The sequence below is a fragment of the Papio anubis genome, unplaced genomic scaffold (genome assembly GCF_008728515.1).
Source record: "Papio anubis isolate 15944 unplaced genomic scaffold, Panubis1.0 scaffold51, whole genome shotgun sequence".
Taxonomy (NCBI): domain Eukaryota; kingdom Metazoa; phylum Chordata; class Mammalia; order Primates; family Cercopithecidae; genus Papio; species Papio anubis.
The window spans coordinates 70,069-95,392 of NW_022165303.1; the positions used below are offsets into that span (position 1 = coordinate 70,069).

A 25,324-nucleotide genomic window follows, 5' to 3' on the forward strand; every position below is an offset into this window, starting at 1 on the left:
CTCGACGGCGGCAACCCAGCCTCCCTCCTAACGCCCTCCGCCTTTGGGACCAACCAGGGGAGCTCAAGTTAGTAGCAGCCAAGGAGAGGCGCTGCCTTGCCAAGACTAAAGAGGGAGGGGAGAAGAGAGGGAAAAAGCAAGAATCCCCCACCCCTCTCCCGGGCGGAGGGGGCGGGAAGAGCGCGTCCTGGCCAAGCCGAGGAGTGTCTTCCACTCCGTGCGTCTCTCTAGGAGCGGCGCGGGAAGGATGCTGGTCGGCAGGGGAGCGCGTGCGGGGCCCGGGATGCCGCGGGGCTGGACCGCGCTTTGCTTGCTGAGTTTGCTGCGTGAGTACCGCCCGCGCGCCGCGGCCGCTTGGCTTCGCCGCGGGGAGGGTCGAGTCTCTCTGGGAGGCTGAACGACAGAGCAGAGTCTCACCGAGAGAAGGGACCCCTGCCCAATCCCTGCACTGCCGCCCACTGCGGCTTCCCCTGGGGCCAGCGCCTCAACTGGGAGCCGACGGGGGTGGGAGGGGAAGGGAAGGCCACCACCCCGCGGGTGTGCGTTAGCCGAGGTGCGAATCGGTCAGCACGACTGGCTCTTGGACTGAGATAAAGTGCTTTGGAGATGCCAGGGTCTCTTCTGGTTGCCAGAGGTGCGGAGTGCGAAGTTGCAGCCAGAACCGGGAGACTGGGGAGGAGAGAAGCAGGAAAAGTTTTGTGGCTCTTGGTTGATTCGGAAAGTATAGATCCGGAGCTGATAGATGGGAAGGGGCCGGGGTGCCCAACTTGCACCGGGACTGGGAGAGCCAGAAGTGGACATTAAGGAATTCGAGGGAAGCGAATCAGGGATGAGGCTCCAGGTCCCAGGCCAGGGGAGTTCGGAATGAACCGTCCGTGAAAAGGAAAAACAAAACCAACCGACCAAACAAAATCCTTGCATTTAAGATTAGGAAGCTGAGTTTCAATTCCCACTTCAGCAACCCCACCGCGGAGGTAGAAGTAGACAGAATTTGCTCTGCACCCAGCCTCGCTCGCCTTACCAAAAACCGTCACCCTTGCACAAACTCAAAACTTGTTAGCTTTTGGAGTTTTCTTCCTCTACCCCCGCTCCAAGTTCTAAAGCTAGTAGATGGGTTAGAGCACTCTCCCCACTCACCTACACATACCCTTACTCTTAAGGTCTTGCTCTCACTTTGGAAAAAAAAAAAAAAAGGCTTCGAGTATACGTATTTATACTCGATTAATTTCCTTGGGGAATGACATTCTCCACCTCATCTCTTTGCACTTGGAAGGTTTGAAACTTTCGAAGCTTTGTACATTGCTCTCCCTTTTGCTTACAGCACTCCAGGGCTCCCAATTCTGTACTCTCACTACATCCTAAAGGCCACCCACTATGGCCCTGCAGAGTGACTTGGACTAGACCTCTTTGCTCCCAGTCTCTTCTGTTGTCCCCCTTTGGGTCCGCCCAGCTGGGGAGAGCTGCCCCTGGGTTGGAGGAAGCTGGGAGTGAAGTTTTGAGTTGCCCTGTTTGGCAGTCCTGGGCATGTGCTTCGGAGCAAGGAAAAGCTATCACTGAGGTTTCAAAACCCTAGAGTGGGTGCTAGACTAGGCCCTCATAACAGGGGTGAGATGGCCGGGCGCAGTGGCTCATGCCTGTAATCCCCACACTTGGGGATACCGAGGCGGGTGGATCATGAGGTCAAGAGATTGAGACCATCCTGGCCAACATGGTGAAACCCCATCTCTACTAAAAATACAAAAATTAGCTGGGCATGGTGGTGCACACCTATAGTACCAGCTACTCAGGAGGCTGAGGCAGGAGAATCCCTTGAACCCAGGAGGTGGAGGTTGCAGGGAGCCAAGATCCTGGCACTACACTCCAGCCTGGGAGACAGAGCGAGACTCCGTCTCAAAACAAAAACAAAAGCAAAAAAGTAGGGGTGAGTTGGCCAGTGATGCAGATTCCAATCAGATGCTCCATTCTCCTTTGGCTACACAGCTCATGATGACCTGGTGCTCAGCCGAATGAGGTCCAGCCTTTCCTTATTTCCTCAGCTGGTGGGTGTCAGTCTCGCCTTGGTCTGCTGAGCTTGGGGTTTGGGGAGCAACACAACCTCTGCAAAACTTTGGACTGATATGCTGAGAATTCTATATCCCAGCTTTGGGTGGGGAGGGATGGGGCACAAGGCCCCATTCCCAGCCTTGCCAGACTACTTGAGCCAATTGTAGTTTTATGCCCTTCCCAAGAGCTTTCTAGGGTTTTTGCTTGGATTTGTTTTGTTTTGTTAATACTAGGAGTCATTTTCTGTCCTGGGATACATTGTGGGATAAATGAGATAACTGAGTGTGCCTTGAAGTGCTACCATAGGGCCGTTGCAGAAATGCTATTATTATTGTAAAATTTAGGGTGGAGGGGATTTGTGTGGTTTGTTTTCTCATCATTTACCCCAACAAATAGCTTGTTCTGGAAAGTTCTTTTTTCTGTCCCTTTGAGAAGGTGGCATGGGCACAGGCACTGCAACTAACCAGAAGTGGGCTGTCTTTGTTGGAAGTGGGGTAGATCACAGAGCAGAATCGGGGTGGGGGACTCAGGGGCCACCAGGCAGCACTGACAGAGTACTGGCTGGAACAGGAAGCCTTTCAGGTAATTAGGGAACCCCTTTGTCAGGCTCAGGGTATCTATTTCCTCCAAGCTTTCCAAGGCCTGTCCCTCTCCTCACTCTGACAACACCCCCAGGCCCTCCCCATTGCATTCCTCTTCTTCCTTTGGGTCCTTCGTGCTTGCTGACCCCCACACCCATATCCTGTCTAGGGCTACATGTAAGAGGGGAAAAATAAAAGGGAAAAGAATTTTATCAGCTATTTTCCAGAGGGGAGAGGACTCCACCCTTTGAATCTCTGCCATATGGCGATCGAGGAGGAGCAGCCTTGGGGAACCTCTGACTAATTCAGTGGTCCCCAGTGCTCCCCACTTATAGACCCAACCCAGCTGGCACCACCTTTGCAGATGCATGTCTACAGCAGCATTCCTGTTTGGCTGATAAAACATGCAGGGGCCTGGGGTCTCTTTTTCTTATCCCTTTGGCTCCACCTCCTGGACCTCCTCATTCCCTTGTCCTCATCTCCTTCCTTCGCAATCTTTGTCTCAAAAAGCTCAGGGCAAGAAGTGCCAAACTGCAGCAGATAAACTCAGCTGCAGAGTCCTACAAAAACAAATAAAAATGAGGAACAAATTCCACTTCTTACGGTTGGTCTCATTGCCTGATTTCCTTTAGACCCTGAGCTGGAGGGCCTGGGTTTACTTTCAGGGCTGGATGGTTACCCAACTCCACCCTCAGGGTACTTGGGCCTCCCTCTCTCATTGACTTTGGTTGATCTAACTAAATGGCTTGCAGTGTGGAGAACTAAAAATGAGAAGGTATGGAAAAAGAACACAACACCACCCTCCAAAAGAAAATTCTCACAGTCGCCAGGGCTGCGAGAATTCCGTATTTTTCTGGGCTTTGACTTCTCTAATGAGAACATTCTCTTCCCTCCTTAGCTAATAAATGAAAACATATTATTTATGAGTTTTAGTCCCAGAGCTGGACTTTGTGCTAAGGAGAAAGATGCATGCATGTTGGAAAGATGGAGAGACAAACAAATAGGGATGCATACAAAGGTGTACTTCCTAGTACCTGTGCTCTTGGAGCCCATCATGGAATGAGTCACTTCCTTCAGATGCAATGGAAAAGGCTTTTGGGCTTAATTGGGAAGTAGGCTTCTTCCTGATTTGGAAAAGTGAAATCAAAACTGATACTTCTTAGACAGGAGTGGCATCTCTCGGCAGCTGATTTAAGAAAATGTCTTCAGGGGTCTTTGGGTGACAAAGCCTAGAACCCCAGACAACCCTGGATGAGCAAAGGCAGGCAGGAACTGAACTGCTTAGCATGATAAAATAAAGTAAAGCCTTCTGTTTGTGTGGGCCTAAGAGACACAAAGCTGAAAGGACTCCGGAGCCCAGGAAGAGCATATAAAGGGCAGCGAGGTACCTGGAGTCATAGCAGGATAGTGATGGGTGGAGAATGGAAAAGACCTGGGAGGAAAATTTTTTTTTTAATACATGGCTTCATTAGCACAGTAATGTCTAATATTTCAAGGTTATGCCATTGTCTCCCCTGGGCTGCCCTGTAATCTCGTTCCATGCCCTCAACCATTCAGTAAATATTGGCTACACACACTAGCCTTGAGTTAGTGACTCTCTGGGGAGAGTAAAGTAAAGAGTGCTTGGCTAGCTTACGGTGAAGTGGTATACTAGTGCCGACAGGGAGCCATTGAGCCATGGGGCCACAACCCAGGAGTCTGTGGTGCTGGTAAAATGGAGGAAGAGGTGACAGAGAGAAATGTAGGTGCCCAGAGAATCTTCAAAATAATCAGGGTTCCACAGTAAGTGGATGGGGTCCAAGACATGCTATTTTATTTATTTATTTATTTATTTATTTATTTATTTATTTAAGACAGAGTTTCTCTTTTGTTGCTCAGACTGGAGTACAATGGTGTGATCTCGGATCACCACAGCCTCTGCCTCCCAGGTTCAAGCCATTCTCCTTCCTTAGCCTCCTAAGTAGCTGGGATTACAGGCAGCACCACCACGCCCAGCTAATTTTGTATTTTTAGTAGAGACGGGCTTTCTCCATGTTGGTCAGGCTGGTCTCGAACACCCGACTTCAGGTGATCCATCCACCTCGGCCTCCCAAAATGTTGGGATTACAGGCATGAGGCACGGCGCCCGGCCAAGACATGCTATTTGAATATAAAACAGAAATCTCGGTACACTGGGAACCCTCAGGCCACAGACCCTTGGTTTATATATACTCACACCTCAGCTTAGCCTTTGAAGCTTAAGAAGGCATCTGCTCAGTCCTTTGTTCTAGTCTAGGATGACTCAAATTCATGGTAGGCCTCAGAGTTGGACAGCCCCCTAACATGGATGCCTCCTGAGTGTTTGCAAGAAGCATGAATGGATCACTTATCTCCCAATGTGGCTTATTTCATTCTTATAAATAGCTACATCATTTTAAGCTTTTTCCTTGGATTGCAGTGAAATTGGCCTTCCCATAACTTCTAATCATTACTTCTAATTCTATTCTTTGGGCTGGCACAGATTTAATGTTGTCCTTCATGACAATACCTGAAGACGTTTCTAGTGGACCCCACTAGATTATAAACTCCTTGAGGGATTGATTTAAATGACAATGACACTACACCTAATGGAGGAAAGAGATCCAGCTCTCATTTTATACTCTCCACAGCACTGAGCAAGATCCTTTGCCCATCACTGGCACTGCAGAAAAATGAGAATGAATATACAGAATGAATATATCCCTTCTCCAAAATTCTTATGACCGGAAGTGTTTCAAATTTCAGATTTTTTCAGATTTTGGAATATCTGTGTAAACATAATGAGATGTCTTAGGAATGGCACCCAAGACTAAACATGAAATTTGTGTTTCCTATATACCTTATATACATAGCCTGAAGATAATTTTAGACAATATTTTTAATACACTTGTGCATGAAACAAAGTTTTGACTGTGTTTTGACCGTGACCTGTCACATGAGGTCAGGTGTGGAATTTTCCACTTGTGGCGTCATGTTGGCACTCAAAAAGTTTCATATTTTGGAATATTTTAGAATTTCTGATTTTCAGATTAGGGGTGCTCAACCAGTATAAATAACATGAATCTTAAAGAAAGTTATTTATTCTTCCTCCCCAAATTCTTCTTTTCCATATCAGGGGTCAGCAAACTTTTTCTATAAAAGGCCAGAGAGTAAATATTGTAGGCTTTAGGGGCCATATGGGGTTTCTGATGGATGTTCTACTTTGTCTTATCTTATGACACTTTTAGAAATGTAAAAGCTGACCATGCACGGTGGCTCACACCTGTAATCCTAGCACTTTGGGAGGCCGAGGCAGGCAGATCACCTGAGGTCAGGAGTTTGAGACCAGCCTGTCCAACATGGCTAAACCCTGTCTCTACTAAAAATACAAAAATTAGCTGGGCATGGTGGTGCACCCCTGTAATCCCAGCTACTTGGGAGGCTGAGGCAGGAGAATGTCTTGAACCTGGGAGGCAGTGGTTGCAGCCAGTCAAGATCACGCCACTGCACTCCAGCCTGGGCGACAGAGTGAGACTGTCTCAAGAAAAAAAGAAAGAAAGAAATGTAAAAGCCATTCTTTCCTGACTGACCATACAAACAGCCTGTGGGTCAGGTTAGGTTCACTGGCTATAGTTTGCCAACCCCTCATCTAGAGGAAATAACACTAGACCCTCAACAATATGACTTGGTTTCTAGACCTCTCCTAATCCTGGTTATCTTCACATGAACAGCTGCCAGTTTAATTAATTCCCCCTTAAAATATAACATGAGAACAAGACTGCTGTGGCTAGAGGTAGCTGGTAGGAACACACCTGCCACAGTTGTCCTTCAATCCTATTGCTTTTCCTAAACTCCAAGGATTGTGCTAAGCACCAAGAGTAAAACACGTAAGAATAAGAATGGTTCCAGCACTTTAGAAATTTATATTCTGACTGAGGTGACAGTTAGACCTATTCTGAGGAAGCAGCATATATGATTTTGTGGCAGATTAGTCACAGAAATAAGTATCTCATGCCCTCTGAGAAGCAGAAGGAAGGGGCCTGAAACGAAAGATATCCACTATTTCTTGAGCTTTTACCGGACAGGATAACTGCTTCCACTTCTTAGCTCCTTTGTTCCTCAAAACAGCTAAGACATAGGGACTACTTTTATCTCTGTTTTACAAGTGAGGTTTACAGAGTTGAAGTAACTTCCCAAACCACAGCTAAAACAAGGTAAAGAAGCCTTTCAATGTGACCTGTCTGGCTGCAGAGCCTGAGCTCTTTGTCTCTGGGCTATACTGCCTTCCTGGCAATACACTCTGTGGCTCCCAATGGCCTACTTCCCAGCAGAGGCTGGCATGTCCCTTCATCCTGGTTCTGTAACTCTATGGACTAAGATTCCCAGGAATTCCTTCAAGATACTCCTCTTGATCCAGGTGCTAGAATATGAAAGCATGGGCAAAATAAGACTGGCAGGCTAGGAGATCAGGAAACAGCACCAGGAAAAAACTAAGGAGGACTGTGAAAAGCAAGACCAACTATAGGAAAATTCAATCTCTTAAAGTATGGGGATTTAGTTATTTAGGTAGCAGAGCTTTCTGGATCGCTGAGGATTTGCAAACTCACTTTAAACAACAAAAGAATCTTCAATTTACAAGTGGCAGGTAGAAATATTTTCAAAATGTATTGCACATGTCTTTGCTTTCTTAGAATACCCCCCGAAAAGGACTATATGACTCAGATGTATCATGAAAATGTCATGGCTATGTTGCAACTCAGTGACATCATTAATGCTTATTAAGGTATAGATATCTAACCTATTCACTCCTACCATAAATGATTCTGGAAAACTGGTGTGAGTTTTCATACTCACGTCTGCTTTTCACTTATTTCTGTTTCTTAGTTTTCAGCTGTTGCTTCTCCTTATTATTTGCTTCTAATAGGCTCTTCCTACGTTCCAACTTTAGCTAGGATATCAGATAACCAGGGTTATTAGAATTATGTGTAAAACAAGAGTAATTGCCTCTGAAGAAGTACCTGAAAGTTCAGTGCATGACTTTTACTACATGAATTTTGTGACATCTATTTGGCTTCTTAGAATCCTCATTTTACTAATTTCTTGAGACCTTGTCTCCTCCCTTGCTCCAGGTTCACGAGTTGAGATCAAATAGGGTAACGAAGGGTCAAATGGAGTCCCTAGGGAGACACAGTTAATCAGGATGGACTGAGAAGTAAACAACAGAGGAGAGCTTTTTATTCAACTTTAAATTGTACTATAATTCTCATAAGCTTGTGGACAGGGGCTGTTCCTTCCATCTAGAATGAAAAGGAGTGGAGGTTTCATCAATTGTCTCTTAGGATCTGACAAGCTCTCACTGACTCTCCTACAGAATTGAAAGTCAGAAGGTCAGATAAAGAAAGGTCAGTGTTTGATGGTTTAATGCCATGGATGTGTGTGGGAAGAGAGGATAAAAAGAGATCTGTGGTCAGTCTTGACTCTCATAAATGTCGTTCCTCCAGGGCTCTAGAGACTGTAAACCTAAAGGATGTACTCACCCTGCTGTGCTGCAGTGTTTACGCCAGGATTGGCTCCAGGCCCCTGGCTAAGGTGTCCCCTTGCTCTGCACCAGCTCAGGCATTTCCAATCACTCCGTTTTGACTTTCTGCTCTCCACTTGTCCTGTCCCCCTGGTGTCTCAGAGGGTGCTCTGCTCACCCTGGGCTCAGAGCCCTGACTCTGAAGTTGGGGTCCCTTTCTCACTTGCAGGTGGATCCCGCTACTCATTCCACAGTGCTCGGCCTGGTTTTGGGTGGAGGGGCTGCTGCAGCTAGGAGCCCAGCCTCAGTGGATCAGTAGCTGGCTTGGGTCCAGAGTTGCTTTGCTCTTCTGGAACAGGCACCTCTGTCCTCAGAACTAGCAGCAGGTCTTGCTCCACATCTGGAAAAGTTCAAAAGTGTTTGTCTGGGTGAAGGAGGCCCTTCGGGGGAGGGGGTTCAAGAGCATGACATCATCTGAGTCAGGTCCAGCTTCCTCTGGAGAGAGAAAAGGTCTGGGCCAGGGAGGACCAGATGGGGTTCCTAGGAATCAGTATGCTGGGGGAGAAGAAAGGAGAGAGCAGGCAAGAAGAGGAGTCTTGGAATGGTGCCTTGAGAGGGTAATCCTTTAATTCAGTGTCTGAATATTGCCCCCTTGGATGAATTCAGATGAATCTGACCTTAAAGTCAGAGTGGTGAGAGGGTCCCATCTAAACAGGAAAGAAACCTGGATTGGCTTCTGAATCAATTTTATTTTGATCAACCCACCTCCTGTTTAAGCCAGATGGGAGCTCATCCTTTTCTCTCCAGAGATGTGGGGGAAGAATTGTGATTTTTTGACAGTTTAGACCCAGCCTAACCTCCTTGCTGCATCTACTCAAGAGTTAGCTAAACCTCAGTGTTCCATTGCTGTTCCCTTCATGAACTATGGCCTTCCCTTTGGGAGATACCTTGGTCATTCAGGCTCTTCATCTCTAAGACAGAGATAGTGATATTCCTTCTTCCCACTGCTTACCTGGCACATAATAGTAAGACATGATTGCCGCCCTCACCATTAATAGCAATCTACTTGCAGCAGGTTGTGGAAGGAAGCAGATATGAAAGAGTGAAACCCTTGTCATCACCTTTAGGAAAAGCATTCTTGGCCCCAGGTTGATGGCTGTGAAGCCAAAAGTCTAACTTCCCTCTTGATCTTAAGGGAAACAACAGATGTCATTCTACCTTGCTGTTTACCTGGAAATTGCTAAAAAGTACAGATCTAGATCCCAATCAGGAAAATTTAGAGACAAGCTTTAGGGTGGCCTGGGACCCTCCAGGGCTTTTCCTTGAAGATGGAACTGCCTTTGTGAACTCCGGATAACAAGTTCACCCTTAACATTTACAAGGCCCAAGGCAAGAGTACAACAGAGGCCTACATACTGTATTTCTAAACATTTCAAGGTTGTAAGTCAGGCCAACTAAGTGATAAAATATCTTCTATCCTATTCCCTTGACAAACATATCTTCATGACCACTTGGAAGGCCAGGTTTGAATTTGGGATGCTCAGATTCTTGGAATTCAGTGCCACAATGCAGCTGAGCAGGAAAAGATGGCTCCTGACCCCAGCCCACTTCCCTTCTCTTCTTTCTACTCGTGACTCTGGCTCAAATTGCAGGGCAATTGCATGTGTGTCTGGGACACCCCACCCACAGGCTTAAGCACTAAGCACTAACTCTTCTCCCTGCAAGCAGTCATCATTTGGCCACCACTGGGCCTTGGAGGTACACACCCTTGTGCTGCAGTTCCCCTTAGCAGGATGGACTGGGAGAAGAGGACCAACGTGGATGTCAGCAAAGTGCCATTTGAGCAAGAAATGCTAGGACTTCTGGTTCCCACAGTATGATCTAGAAGAGAGGGGACATCCTGATTGGTCCTCACAGGAAGCAGGACAGAGTGTGGGCTCTTTGAAGCATAGGGTTCAGGCAAGAAACTTCTCCTTCCTGTGTCTAATGATACGACTGGGAATGGTGAGTCACATCTGTAATCCCAGAGCTTTGGGAGGCCAAGGCAGGAGGATCACTTGAGCCCAGGAACTTAACGTTACAGTGAACTGTGATCTCACCACTGCATTCCAGCCTGGGTGCAGTGGTGACAGAGCAAGACCCTGTCTTTTTTTTTTTTTTTTTTAAAAAAAAGGATGTATCCCAAGATATATGGAAGAGATGTGCAAGAACACTCATGAAGATCTTCAGAGAAAAATGAGATCCAAAACATTATACTATAATACTATAATAACTTAGCATTTGGTATCTCATTGATTCTCCCAACAATCCATGTAAGGTAGCCAGAAAAGACCCTTACTTAAGAGGTAAGAGAGCTGAGATACCTGCATGCACTAAATTACATGGTTAGTTATTGGCAGAGCCAGAACGAAGCTTGTCTACCTTCCCACTACATTGATGCGAAACCAGACCTTGTGTTCCCTGGTTCATTAGCTGAATTCCTAGGTCAGAGCATCCTAAAAGCTGAATTCCTCAAGAAAAGGAAAGGCAAATGGGTTTGCATACCATGAGCAAAAGGATGAGGGGAGTTTGGGAATGGGGAAGCCTGAGAAGGATAGATTTTTAAGGGGATCACATAGAGACAGTGTGAGTCTAGTGATTATTCCGAGAATTAGTATACCGGATGGAGAGTGACCAAAAAAGAGGATACAGTGAAAAGGAAAAAGAAGCATGACCTCTTGCACACTTTAGATCTTCGCAATATTTATGCAGGTGTAATTTTATACTTGAGTATGTAACTAAACATACTATGAATACCACCTCATATTTCCACGTTGCTACAGTTTTTATAATTTTTTTCTTTCTAATGATTGTTTATATGATTATGTAATGATTGTGGTACATTAAGTGCATATATCACTTATCCTATTGTAATTCATTTAGTTACTCACGTTTCCCTCCTATAAATAATACTGTATGAGACATTTTTATGCATATAAATCTTTCCTTCCCTATGTCCTCAGGGCAAATCTGGCAGTGGGAATTAGTCCACTGTCCAGGAGTATATTCTTGTTGCTGCCCCATTGTCAGGGACAGCAGGGAATGTGCTAGACGGATTCTGCCTGAAGTCAGGAAATTGCATCAGGTAATATCACAAGGCTGATACTTTTAGGTTCTGATTCTTCTTCCTCGTTTTCCTATAGCCTCTGGGTTCACAAGTGCCAACAACACCAGTACTGTTACCCCAAAGTCATCTACCCAGGGAACATTTTCAACTGTTTCTACAAATGTATCGTACCAAGAAACTGCAATACCTAGTACCCTCGGAAGTCCCAGCCCACACCCTGTGTCTCAACATGGCAATGAGGCCACAACAAACATCACAGGTAAAAAGAGCATTTGTGTCAGATCCCTGAGAGGTGCTGGTGATGCTTGGGTAAAGTATTTAGGATGTTTTCAGACTGCTCCCCCACACCACAGAGGAAATTATACAAGTCCCTAGTACTAATGGCTTGAGTATCATGCGTAGGGCACCCTGAAGTAAATTCTAGATAATTCTTCCTTCAGTGACAGTTTTCTCAGGCCCATGTCTTGGGAGCTGATCCCGATCAGTAATGCCTCCATACCCCTTCTCTCATGCTGAGTTCAGCTTAGTGATAAAATCAGGATCAGATGACTCCATAGAGACCTCCGATCTCTTCTAAAGGAAAGAAGGTGGGTACAGGTCCCAACTGCGGGTCTTTGGCTTCTCTAAGGTAGACCAGCATCTATTTCAGTTTCAGGGCACCTCTAATACATTCTGGATTCTAGCTCTGGTTCCAACAGCTTGAAATGAGTTTGGTCAGGGATGGGACACGATGTAACTGTTAACTCCCCAAAATCCCTTTTCTATGTTGAAATGCATGCCCATATCATGAACTTAGATTGTGTGTATGTATGAGCACGTGCACACATACACACCCATGTTTTGTTCTCTTCCAGAAACTACAGTCAAATTCACATCTACCTCTGGGATCACCTCAGTTTATGGAACCACAAACTCTTCTGTCCAGTCACAGACCTCCGTAATCACCACAGTGTTCACCACCCCAGCCAACATTTCAACTCCAGAGACAACCTTAAAGTCTAGCCTGTCTCCTGGAAATGTTTCAGACCTTTCAACCACTAGCACTAGCCTTGCAACATCTCCCACTGAACCGTATACATCGTCTCCTCCTATCCCAAGTGTCATCAAGGTGGGTGAATTGGGCCAAAAATAGCAGATTGCCCCTCACTTCATATGTATGCAGGCAAGCTGTCTCTTTCCCTTCACACCTCTCCTCATCTCTGCCAGTGGGATTTGGGTCATGTCAGAATCAGCATGGAAATACACAGTTTAAATATTGTTGAGAGAAGTAGAAAGAGGAGGAAAGGGGTAGAGTTAGGTAGTAAGGCCCATCCAGGCTTCTGGTATTGCATTTTAGGGAGTAGAGGGTAAACGGGATTCTCAGAGATCCAACGAATCCTCTGATTCTTTCTAGTACCTATTGGTGGGACTTTGACCAGGGCACCATTTCCCTCTGGGAATATTTGGAAACTATTGCTCATTTGCTGGGGCTGCTTCTCCCAAAATGGTTAGGACAAATAACATTTCCTCTCCATGAGAGGATTTGGTGGCTGTGCCAGGCACAGAGAGGCAGTAAAGGGGGTCACTGGCAATGGCAGGAACTGGGCAGACCAGGGATGGTGAGCTCAGCCTGGCCTTCTCAGCCTTAGGGCCTATGGCTGTCAACAGCTTTCAGCATACAGGACAGAAAATATGAGGGCCTCAGTCAGGAGATATGCCTGACGGATCTGTCTACTTTCTGTTTTTAAAGGAGCCAGGGCCAGGTGTGGTGGCTCATGCCTGTAATCCCAACACTTTGGGAGGCTGAGGTGGGCAGATCATTGAGGTCAGCAGTTCAAGACCAGCCTGGGCAACATGGTGAAACCCCGTCTCTACCAAAAAATACAAAAATTAGCTGGGTGTGGTTGTGCACCTGTAGTCCCAGCTACTCAGAAGGCTGAGGCAGGAGAATTGCTTGAACCAGGGAGGTGGAGGTTGCAGTGAGTCGAGATCACGCCACTGAACTCTAGCCTGGGCGAGACTCCATCTCAAAAAAAAAAAAAAGAGCCAAAATGGGAATCTGGAGAGTCCTGGAGGCCAGGAGAAAAACCAGGTATCCCCAGCATCTGCTGGTCCACCCCATTATCCCTGTTTGCCTGTATGGCCTTCCTGCAAGTGTGTGATTGACTAGAGAGAAAACAGCCCAAATGGGAAAATATCCTCCCCTCTCCCATTCCTGCACCATCCAAGCCAACGTTTACCAAGATTGCAAATAGCAACTTGCCAGTAAGCCCAGGCTAATAACAAAAGTTTTGTCATCTGATGAGGATAATGAGGATAGAGGTGAAATAGAAGAGAGTGTGACTATTAGAAATCTCTAGTCCCCTGACAAATTTTTAATTTCCTTTTCCTTAAAACTTCCTAAGAGAGCACACCGCGGAAAGCAAACTGGAAAAAGTTGGGAAAGAAATGAGGAGCAAAGATGCTGGCTTATTTACTTTTTTTTCTTACTGTTTTTTGTTTTAATACAGACAGAAATCAAATGTTCAGGCATCAAAGAAGTGAAATTGACTCAGGGCATCTGCCTGGAGCAAAATGAGACCTCCAGCTGTGTAAGTCAACTCCCCATCCAACCTCTTCCTCCCGCCCCCTGTCCCCTTCCTCAATCCCTTCTGAACACCCTTAAACCTTCTTGGATTGCACTGGATTTGAGTAGGGGTCTGGGGAGTTTAGCTTGGTCAACCTGCTTTTAATACCCAGCTTTCTGTTTAGGAAGTAAGAGGCCCCATCTGGTGGGCAAAAGAGGCAAAAACAGTTTTAATTATTAATAAATTTTGTTATTTTCCCCTCCTCTATAGTACTTTTTCCCACTCCTCTATAGTACTTTTTCCCACTCCTCTATAGTACTTTTTAAATTTTCCCCTTCTCTATAGTACTTTTAAATCTGAGAGAGTCAGATTTAAGTTGCTTTTTGGTTAAGAAAGTCCCTCTCACTCACCAGATATAAACTAGTCACCTAAAATGTCAGTTCATTTATTATTATTAAATATTTACATGTAACTCTTTAATCCATATAGTATTTATTTTGCTGTAATGTTACATTTTCCATGTAACCATTTTTCCTAACATTATTTGTTGAATGACTCCCTCTTCTGTTGCATGGGATGTATCCTTTAGCTTATATTAAGTTTTTATATGTCTTAGGGCATACTCTTCAGACATATTTTATTTGTTCAGTTTGTCTATACTTTTGCCTATTTTAAATTTTCAAAATTATTGTATGTTTTTGCTATAGTATTTTTAATATCCAGTCAGGCAGATCTTTTTTTATTACACTGTAAAAACTGTGACTTTTTTTTCTTTTAGAAAAAAAAATGCAAAACAAAATGCTTTAAAATTTGAATTGTAACTGCTCTGGAATTTCTTCATTTTTTCTGGTTTTCTTTTGTCGCTCTCAGCATCTTGTTTCTTTAGCTTTATTTTTTCTCTAGATTTGATGGATTTCATAGGCCTATTTGTCACATAGATCTCCCATTATATATTCAAATTGATTGTCGCTGATAGGTTAGAAAGTTAATAGGGTTTTGAATAATTATTTTTGGGTTGGCCAGTTTCTTGAATTTGCCTATTGATTCTAGGAACTTTTTAGTTGATTCCTTTCAATTTTAAGGTGAGCTATGTTGTTATCTACCACAATATATTGTTTTTCTCCTCCTGTTTAGTAGTTATGCCTCTTGTTTCAGTTTCATGTCTTACTGCATTGGAAAGAATGTAGAGGGCATTGTGTTAATTTAAATGATTCTGGCAGACCTTGCTTTGTTTCAGTAAATCTAATTTCCTAACAGTAACATGGCTCTGGAGGAAGGACGAGGTGAAGGAAAGAGTGGTATTTACTTACAGAAGAAAACATTTTCTTATGAGTTGGGGATCCATTTAAGGGAATCACATATGTGATGTGTTGGCATGCATAGATTGGAGAGATCGCAGTCTGTAGAGGGCATAAATTACTTATTTTTTCCATTCGAACTTGGTAGTTTTACTACAATCATCAGTTGGGTCTCTCAGACTTAAAAATTTGTGAAAATTATACCTGAAAGAATTTAACTTAGGACATCTAAAAGCAACCGAAATAGTGATGACATAAGTTTGCATACTGGAATAACTAAATGCAGTCTGTAAAATAGTTAACTTAAACATAAACATACAATGTACAAGTAACATGCAGTGTGCTTCTGATGCTGATTTTCAACTCAACTCATTAGAAACAAAAATTGTCAAGTTCTTTGCTGATCGTAGCCAAGGAAAATGACGATCTTTCCCCCTGCAACTCCATCGACTTGGTGGAGCATACGTTTTGCTGTTTATCACACAGGTATGTGCCAGAATGCTAATTCTTTGTGCCTGGAATTTAGAGTTAACTGCAGAGCCTTTGCCTTTCTGTTGCTCTTCAAAGTTCACATGTAACTTGGGTCACTGTATGAGAAACGTGCCAGAAACTTACTGCTCTTTTAGAAGTAATTCCTCTTAACTCTGCTGTGGTCTTTGCTGTCTGGCCTACTTCGTGCCACGGCTGAGAAGGTCTCTGCATGTTCCTCTAAGATTCAGGTAGGATCTGTGAGTGGTGATGTGAAAAGAGAGCAGCTCCCCTCCAGTTCCTATGCTAAAGAAGACTTCCATCCACACTGCCCCTTCATGAAGCAACTCAGTGGCAGCTCATATGAGTGCTTTTGTTTCCCTGGTCTTTCCACCAGTGTTGATCCCCTTTCTTCCTGAGGGCTCCTCATCCTCAGCCCCCATGTGGCAATGCCTTCTCCTGCTCTCCAAGGTAATTTATCCTCAGCTAACTATCCTGTTCCAAAATGTTTGTCCGAGATGCCCTTTCCTTCGGCCCTACTCCCTGTTTGTCTGATAAACAGTCTGTTTCAAAAGTTGCGAGTGCTGCAGGGCCTCCTAATTTTCCTTAGGTTGAATTTGTACTTTCAGTGTCAGAGGGCCTTAAGGTATTGGTTCTAACGTTGGGAGCCTCAGGCCCTACGTAATATTCTCGTGAAGAACAGGAAGGATTTGGTTTCCCGAGCATCACATCCTTGATGTATGTTGGTACTCTCCTGCATCTGATATATGCCCATAACAGGAATATGTGTGCATGAGTCTAGCTATCCAGACACTCGTTCTGCACTGATACATAGTGAGTGCCAATATGTTAGCTCACCCTATGTGAATTCTGTAGGTGTGTCTTCTGTATGTGCATTCTGTAGACATGTCTATCCCATTCACTCTTTTTTTGCCCCCCAGCCGTCACCTCTAGGCAGCCAAGGGAAGGGAAGGTGATACCACTCTCATCTCAAACACCTGTTACCATATCTCAGCACCCTCATTAGCAGTGTGTGTCTTCCTAAGTCTAACTTTCATTCTTTTGGCAGCAGTGTCAGCTTAATTTAGTTTTTGTGGTTGTGGTTCCCCAAATAGTTTCCAAAATGTAAGATTACTTGATACTTTTATGCTACACCCATTTGTCCAGAGGAATCCACCAAAATATTTTTAATTGTGGTAAAATATACATAACATAAGTCATGACTTTAACCACTTTTAAGGGTACCATTGAGTAGTAGTAAGCACGTTCACATTATTGTACAACCAATCTCTAGAACTCTCTGCATGTTCCAAAACTGACACTATATACCCATGAAACAACTCCCTGCTCTCCCCAGACCCTGGCAACTTTCTGTTCCTATGAATTTGGCTACTCTAGGTACCTCATATGAGTAGAATTATAGTGTTTGTCTTGCTGTGTGACTGGCCGATTTCACTTAGCATAATGTCTTTAAGGTCCAACCATGTTGTAGCACCTGTCAGAATTTCCTTCCTTTCTCAGGCTGAATAATATTCCATGGTATGCATAAACCTCGTTTTGTTTCTCCATTCATCCGTTGATGGACACTTGGGCTTTTTCCCCTTTAGGCTAATGTGAATAATACTGTTTTTAACATAAGTGTACAAATATCTCCTTGACACCCTGATTTGAGTCCTTTTGGGGATATATCCAAAAGTGAAATGGCTGGACCACATGGGAATTCTATTTTTGAATTTTTCAGGAACCACCAGACCATTTTACATTCCCACCAGTAGCGTACAAGGGTTCCAATTTCTTCTCATCCTCATCAACACATGTTATTTTCTGGGTTTTAAAATAGCAGCCGTGCTAATGGGTATGAGGTGGCATCTCATGGCAGTTTTGATTTACATTTCCCCGATGATTAGTGATGCGCGCCTCTTTCATGTGTTTATTGGTCATTTGTATATCTTCTTTGGGGAAAGGTCTAGTCAAGTCCTTTGTCCACCAATTTGTTCTTTAGAAATACCTATCTTTAGTACCATATCTGTTTATTTGCAGAGTTTGTAATTACTCAGCTAGCTCACTTTACTCCTATTCACATTGACTTCATCTGAGGCAGGCTGCCTCCAGCCTCCACTAAAGGTCAGTTTCCATGTGGAAAACATAAGTTACAGGTGAAAGATTTATGAATATGGTGTGTCTACTGCAAAAAGCCTGCGATCTGGAAGCAATCTCACTTCTTATCCTTGGTTAACTGCCTCCACTAGTTAAGTGACTTGAAACAGGTCCCTCATTATTCCAGTTCCTATATGAAAACGGAGTTTTCACCTGCATTGTCAAACTCACACCAAAATAGATAAAATGATTTTAAAAGGGGCTGGGGGAGATGATTGATCCTAGAATCTCAGCATTGGAAAATATCTTAAAGGTCATTAAAAAAATACCTATCCTTCCCCCACCCCCATCCCCATCCCAATGCTTGACGTTAAGAGTCTTTGCAAAGTTTGAGAATGCTACTCTAGAGAGGTTAGATGGGTTTATTATGTTTGCAAAGAAACATGTGTGAGCTGATGTAGTTAGGAGCTTGTAAATCTGATTCTCATGAACAAAATGGTGAGGCTGTGTCTTCCTCCTGCCCACTCTCCCGTGATGTTTGCCCACAGCCTCTCTTGGGGGAGGATGTTTATTCCAAGCGTCCGGAGAAGCATTGTGCTTTGTTCAGGATCCACCTGCTCCTCTTGGGGCTCAAACACAATTCACTGATGCGGTTGGATTCCAGAGTGGGAGGCTGGCCGCTATTATTCCTTTGAATCTAGTCCAAGAAACTGTGCAAGGGGTGGAGGGACCCTGTGTCGAAGCCAACTGCTTGGGATGTTAAGTTGAACAACAATTCCCTGAGTTCTTTTGTTTGCTGCTATGGTTTGTGCAGTCTGGGTTGTAAATGCTATAATGTACACTCCCCCCAACACACACACTTAGGAGTCTTACAGTCTAGTCAGAGAAAAATGATGATAACAATGCACAGAATGTGATCAATATGTAGACTCTAGATGATATGGTATATAAGGTATAACTATTATTAATAATGATAGTAGCAGCTGCCATTTATCTAGTGCCCACTAGATTCTCAACACCACATTGGACACTTTTTTTTTTTTTTAGACAGAGTCTTGCTCTGTTGCCCAGGCTGGAGTGCAGAGTGTAGTGTTGTGATCTCAGTTCACTGCAACCTCTGTCTCCTGGATTTAAGCGATTCTTGTGCTTCAGCCTCCTGAGTAGCTGGGATTACAGATGCCCATCACCATGCCCAGCTAATTTTTGCATTTTATAGAAGAGACAAAGTTTCACCATGTTGGCCAGGGTGGTCTCAAACCCCTGGCCTCATCTGATTTGTCCATCTCGGCCTCCCAAAGTGCTGGGAATACAGGCATGAGCCACCGCACCTGACTGGACACTTTCATACAATATCTCTTTAGTCACCACAACAACCCAGTGTATAGCTGAGGAACATGACAGTCAGACTAGTTGCATGACTTGCAAGGAATCCAGTAAAGAGCAGAGCAAGGATTGATGCCCAGTCTGGTTGAAGATAGGACGAGCTTCATTGAGGAGGTAGAAACTGAGTTGAGTCTTGAAGGATAGTGAATACCAGGGAGAAGGAAGTGTTCTTCATTCTCCTTGAAATGAAGGTTGTGGAACAATGCATGCTCTCCCCATCTTGGGCTTCCTGGAGGTGGTGCCTCGATTCCAAATGCTCTTCCCCACTGGCTTCCTCTGCTCACCCTTCAGCCATTCTTCAAGGCCTATAGTGAGATGTGTCTGCTAACCTTAACCAGACGTGTCCTCACCCTCCTTTGTATGTCCATAGCACTTTGGTTGTACCTTTCTTATGGTGCTTACCATGGTAGTAGCTCTGACCTCTAAAGTCTCTTCGCACCTCCATTTCTTCACCTACAAAATTAGTAGAATAGCTGTCCCAATCTTGTAGGTCATGTGAGGCCTAAATGAGTTAATATATGGAAAGCACTCAGAACTGTGCCTAGATATAGTAGGCATCTGTTATTTTATTTTTTATTTCTTTATTTTTGAGCCCGGGTCTCTGTCACCCAGGCTGGAGTACAGTGGACTCAACCTCTCAGAGTGGAGAGACCCTCCCACCTCAGCCCACCAAGTGGCTGGTATTATAAATGCATGCCACCACCCCTGGTTTAATTTCTAAATTTTTTGTAGAGATAGGGTTTCCCTGTGTTGCCCAGGCTGGTCTTGAATTCCTGGGCTGAAGTGATCCTCTCATCTCAGCCTCCCAAAGTGCTAGGATGGCAGGCATGAGTCACCGCGCCTGGCTAGCATCTGTTATTTTAATTGCCATACATGCAAACTGAAAACTTTCACCGGGTGGAATTCATAGATACCTCCCAATCCCCACCCCTCTACACATGACACATAAATACAATACACACATACATGACACATGCACAGAGGTTTTCACGTGGCATCCTATATTCAGGGCTTGATAAATTGTCAAGGTGTGGCTTCTTGCACTCAGCAGGCGTAGGAAGGTGCCATTTGGTTTGGCTAGTTTATGACCTGCAGGAGCCCTGTCCCTCTGCCTCTCTTGGGAAGCAGATCCATTTCAACTGGAGACACTTCAGAAGGCCAGAGTCATCCAGGCAAGAACCCCCTTCCTCCTCATCCAGACTCTTGGTGCTGGGGAGCGGGTGTGCTCAAGGGGAAGCCATGTAAGGCTCCCCTGAGAGAACTGGGTTTAGAGAGGTGGAGACTGTTGATTGGTTCAGTGTGGCATTCAGACTACTTCGTTCAAATGCTGTTCAGAAAAACAGATTTTTCCAGAGGCAGAGTGTCTATCAAGGACTTACTGGGAGACCTGCAGAATTGCTCCTTTTCCTGAGGAATGAAGCAGCAGTGGCCTGAGAACTCATTTCTCTGTAGTCTTGTTTCCTGGGGGTTTTTTGAGGCTCCAGTTTGGGCTCGTGTCTCTGTGACCTGGGGTTTGGCTAACCACACTCTCCTGGCTTTATCCAAGTCCAGTTATTTTCCCTCAGCTGCTTCAAATTCCAGCTGGGTCCTGAGGCCAATCTTGACCTTGCTTTGTGTGGGAGCAAAGGAGCCTGGGTTTTCCTGCCTTGGGTCACAGCAGTGGGAAAATACCCAGGCTCCATTCCAACTGGGAGGACCCTGTGGCCTTGTTGCAAGCAGCGGCCCTGCCCGCAAACAGGAAGCTTTCTTCTCCACAGAGACCCAGTTCTGATGATGGTCACACACCCCAGCAGTTTTCCCCTAACAGGAAAGTTGTCAGGACTGTTCAGGCATTTCCTTCTCTGCCATCTGCCATCCGGACTGAAGAGAAAGTCTTAGTTTTGATTCCTTTCCTGTTCAGGGAGGAGGTGACTGATTGGAGGCTGCTGGAATAAATTCTGACTCACTGTTGAAGAATTATCAGAGTTTTTCTTCTGAGTCCGAGTTCCTGGGTCTGATGGCCCAGTCAGCAACCTGGAGAAAAATCTATGAACTTCATTAAAACTGGGTTCCATGCTTTCAATGGAAAAGCAGGGATGGAAGACCAGACAAAAATGCCATTTCAGTTTGAGCAATGCGCTTCATGAGACTCCTTTGTGTAGTAAGAGGGAGGAGGCCACTGAGGTTTCCACTGAGTGTATATTATAGATTCATTCTCTACTCCTCACCTTCCTTGACTTTTCTTCCATCACTGGGGACTGCTGTAATCTTGAAACAGAATATTTTCTCTTAGTTATTATTGTATTATTAATATTTTCTGTTGGTCATTTCCTTTTAGTTTAATTTGCATATGTGTACATGGGTGATGCTTCAATTAGACAATTTTTTTAAGTTTGTTTTCTGACATCTTAGATACTAGAAGATATGGATTTTCATCCTTGGAGATTATGTAGGTTTTTTTCTTATTGTGTTGTTGCACATATACAGTTAGCAGTATTTTTTTTTCTGTTGGAATTTTAGAAAGAAGGATGCTTCTTGTGGATGGGGCAAGAGTGTGACTGTAATCGGAATTATTGCCTGAGACTCTGGGTGCAGTTTAGGGTAGAGCAGTAATTTCATCTCTTGCTCTCCATGTTTCTCTGTCTTCCCAGGCGGAGTTTAGGAAGGACAGGGGAGAGGACCTGGCCCGAGTGCTGTGTGGGGAGGAGCAGGCTGATGCTGATGCTGGGGCCCAGATATGCTCCCTGCTCCTTGCCCAGTCTGAGGTGAGGCCTCAGTGCCTACTGCTGGTCTTGGCCAACAGAACAGGTAAGGTGCACCTCTGTCTGGGGGAACTGGGAGGGAGTAGGGCTGAGATTAGAGAATCCTAGGTGGAGATGTGGCATCCCAGATCCAGAGAGACCACAGGTGCTGGGGAGAAGGGCTTGGGTGACTTTGGGAGAGATCCCCCTGAAATGGACTACCCTGACCATCAGAGCATCTTGTAGAACAGGATGGGAGGGTGGAGCAGGATAAGCTGGTTTCTCTTCTAGATTTAGAAACCCCTGTTTCTAATTCTAGAAATTTCCAGCAAACTCCAACTTATGAAAAAGCACCAGTCTGACCTGAGAAAGGTAAGTTCTCTGAGATATGGGTCTCAGAGGGAATGCCGGGGCAGGGGGGCTCCCTGGAGTAAGAGGGGAAGCCATTACCTTCCCCAGTTCTACCTACCCTCCTTCTCTGAGTCTTCTCCTTTCTAGTCTCGAACCAAAAATGGTGGGGTGTGACTGAATTAAGAGATGTCAGTCTCAAATCCCATTTCAAAAATTCCTGAGGTCAATGCCCTCAAGCATCTGTTCACTGTTGAGTTACACACAGGGGGCTGGAGTGGGCTGGGCTCCACTTTTGGCAAGTGACAGACTGTGTCTTATGTGTCTTCTTTTCAAGCTGGGGATCCTAGGTTTCACTGAGCAAGATGTTGCAAGCCACCAGAGCTATTCCCGAAAGACCCTGATTGCGCTGGTCACCTCGGGAACCCTGCTGGCTATCTTGGGCATCACTGGCTATTTCCTGATGAATCGCCGCAGCTGGAGCCCCACAGGAGAAAGGCTGGTCAGTTCTGGGGGCCAGGGCAAAGGAAATGGGAAAGATAGTGAGTTTCCGGGGAGTTCAGTGGATGTCATGGAGCAGGAGGAGAAGTACCAGAAAAAGTCCTCCTGTGAGCTTACATAAAGACATGCACGTGCACACACACAGTAATTGGTGGAAGATTCAAAATATTACGTAGCAAACTGGGGAGGGAACAGTAATGGCGCCAGCCCACCTACTCAGTGTGGTAGCAGATGATTCATGTCATCTATTCATTATGTTTTCTGGGATAGCTCAGCTTGGTGCCACCAGAACAGCCTGTTAAATCAGCCACACTGTATTTGTAACCATGTTAAATGCCCAGTGGGTGCCCCTTTGCTCAAAAGGAGGCATATGGAAGGAGAATCTCCTTTTGCCATTCTGGATGAGGGAGGACAAGGCTGAGGTCTGAATCTTGGCCTCTGGCCTGTCCCCTACCCTGGGGAGGTCATCCCACCCTTCTTGGGACTGCCCGTTTTCCTGCGGGAGCTGGCTGCCAAGCTGCGGTGGCATGGTGTGGTGCCTCTCCTATGTCCTTTCTCCTCTAGGAGCTGGAACCCTGACCACTCTTCAGGAAGAAAGGAGTCTGCACATGCAGCTGCACCCTCCCTCCCATTCTCCCTCTCACCTCCCCCCACCTCCCGCCCCTGCCCCCACTTCCTGTTTGGGCCCCTCCCCCATCCAGTGTCTCACAGTCCTGCTTACCAGATAATGCTACTTTATTTATACACTGTCTAGGGCGAAGACCCTTATTACACGGAGAACGGTGGAGGCCAGGGCTATAGCTCAGGACCTGGGACCTCCCCTGAGGCTCAGGGAAAGGCCAGTGTGAACCGAGGGGCTCAGGAAAACGGGACCGGCCAGGCCACCTCCAGAAACGGCCATTCAGCAAGACAACACGTGGTGGCTGATACCGAATTGTGACTCGGCTAGGTGGGGCAAGGCTGGGCAGTGTCCAAGAGAGCACCCCTCTCTGCATCTGACCACATGCTGCCTCCATGCTGGAGGTGACATCTCTTACGCCCAACCCTTCCCCACTGCACACACCTCAGAGGCTGCTCTTGGGGCCCTACACCTTGAAGAGGGGCAGGTAAACTCCTGTCCTTTACACATTCGGCTCCCAGGAGCCAGACTCTGGTCTTCTTTGGGTAAACGTGTGATGGGGGAAAGCCAAGGTCTGGAGAAGCTCCCAGGAATGATTGATGGCCTTGCAGCACTCACACAGGACCCCCTTCCCATTCCCCCCTCCTTTCTGCCTCATTACAGGAACCCCTAGGGGAAAGATGGGCTTTTCTAGGCTACAATTTTCTCCCAGGAAGCTTTGATTTTTACTGTTTCTTCCCTATATTTTCTTTCTTTACTTTGAGGAAACCAAAGTAACCCTTTGCACCTGCTCTCGTCTAATGATATAGCCAGAAAAACGTCTTGAACTACTTCCCTTATCTCTTCTCCAAGACACTGTGGACTTGGTCACCAGCTCCTCCCTTGTTCTCTAAGTTCCACTGAGCTCCATGTGCCCCCTCCACCATTTGCAGAGGCCTGCACAGCTTTCTGGCTGGAGCCTAGAACGGACCTCCCAAGTTTTAGGACAAACAGCTCAGTTCTAGTCTCTCTGGGGCCACACAGAAACTCTTTTTGGGCTCCTTTTTCTCCCTCTGGATCAAAGTAGACAGGATCATGGGACCAGGTCTTGGAGCTAAGCCTCTCACCTGTACTTTTCTGAACAATCCTCTTCCTCTGAGGCTGGGTCCTGGCCTTATCCTCTGATCTCCATGACTTCCTCCTCCCTCCTGCCGACTCCTGGGTTGAGGTGAGGCCTCAGTCCCCCAGCAGATGCTTTTCTGTCTCAGTCTGCCCAATCACCCGGAATTCGGAAGTCCTGAATCCGTAGTTTTCCCTTCCATCATATCATCCTGCTCTTCTGCTTCCCTCACCCTGAGCCCCTTCATTGCTCCGCACCTCCATGTGGTCAGAGACCCAGATCAGCTCTTAACCCTTATCACCAGCTGCCTCTTCTGTGGGTGACCCAGGTCCTTGTTTGCTGTTAATTTCTTTCCAGAGGGGTTGAGCAGGGATCCTGATTTCAATGACGGTTGGAAATAGGACTTTCCAGAGAAGAGAGGATTGGGTAGATATTTTTTCTGAATACAAAGTGATGTGTTTAAATACTGCAATTAAAGTGATTCTGAAACACATCTGTTATGTGACTCTGTCTTAGCTGGGTGTGTCTGAATGCAAGAGCAGCACCCTCCACTAGACCTAGCTAGACTATGCAGTGATGTGGTGGGGAGGACTAGCCAGGGAAAAGGGTGGAGCACCTCAGCAGACACAGGCACCAGCCAGGATACTAAGGACCTTTAGCCAAATCTGCCAACTATTCTCCTCCATGGGAAGAGGAAACACCCATTTCCAGTGGTAGAAAGGCAGACCCAAATGTACCAGGGAGCTTCCAAATGGAGGGTGATATGCTAGGGTCTTAGGAGCTATACCCTTCATGAACACCATTCTGAGAAGAGGAACATGCTGATCACTGCTGCAAAGAACATGCTGATCACTGCTGCAAAATATGCAAAACAAAGGGAAGGGGCAATGTCCTGTGCATCCTCTATTATCAGGCCACCCCCGCTCCTCGGCTTCCCAGGTCACAGCAGACACAGTGAAGGTCTATGTGGGGATTGTGGTTCTAGAGACCTGACAGTCAA

The 25,324-nt window shown here is 45.7% G+C and overlaps 1 protein-coding gene across 2 annotated transcripts; it reads left to right on the forward strand.

The window, feature by feature from the left end:
• LOC116273281 (hematopoietic progenitor cell antigen CD34) lies at positions 1 to 24,817 on the forward strand. Of its 2 annotated transcripts, none has more exons than XM_031662265.1 (8): positions 1 to 326; positions 11,322 to 11,504; positions 12,100 to 12,353; positions 13,735 to 13,815; positions 21,668 to 21,824; positions 22,077 to 22,129; positions 22,443 to 22,607; positions 23,361 to 24,817. In XM_031662265.1, the coding sequence occupies exons 1-8, from the start codon at positions 248 to 250 to the stop codon at positions 23,544 to 23,546; spliced, it is 1,158 nt and encodes a 385-aa protein (XP_031518125.1). In that variant the 5' UTR covers positions 1 to 247; the 3' UTR covers positions 23,547 to 24,817. The 2 variants fall into 2 exon arrangements, with proteins under 2 accessions (XP_031518125.1, XP_031518126.1); XM_031662266.1 differs by having other exon boundaries at positions 23,171 to 23,389.
• Positions 24,818 to 25,324: the final 507 nt, after the last annotated feature.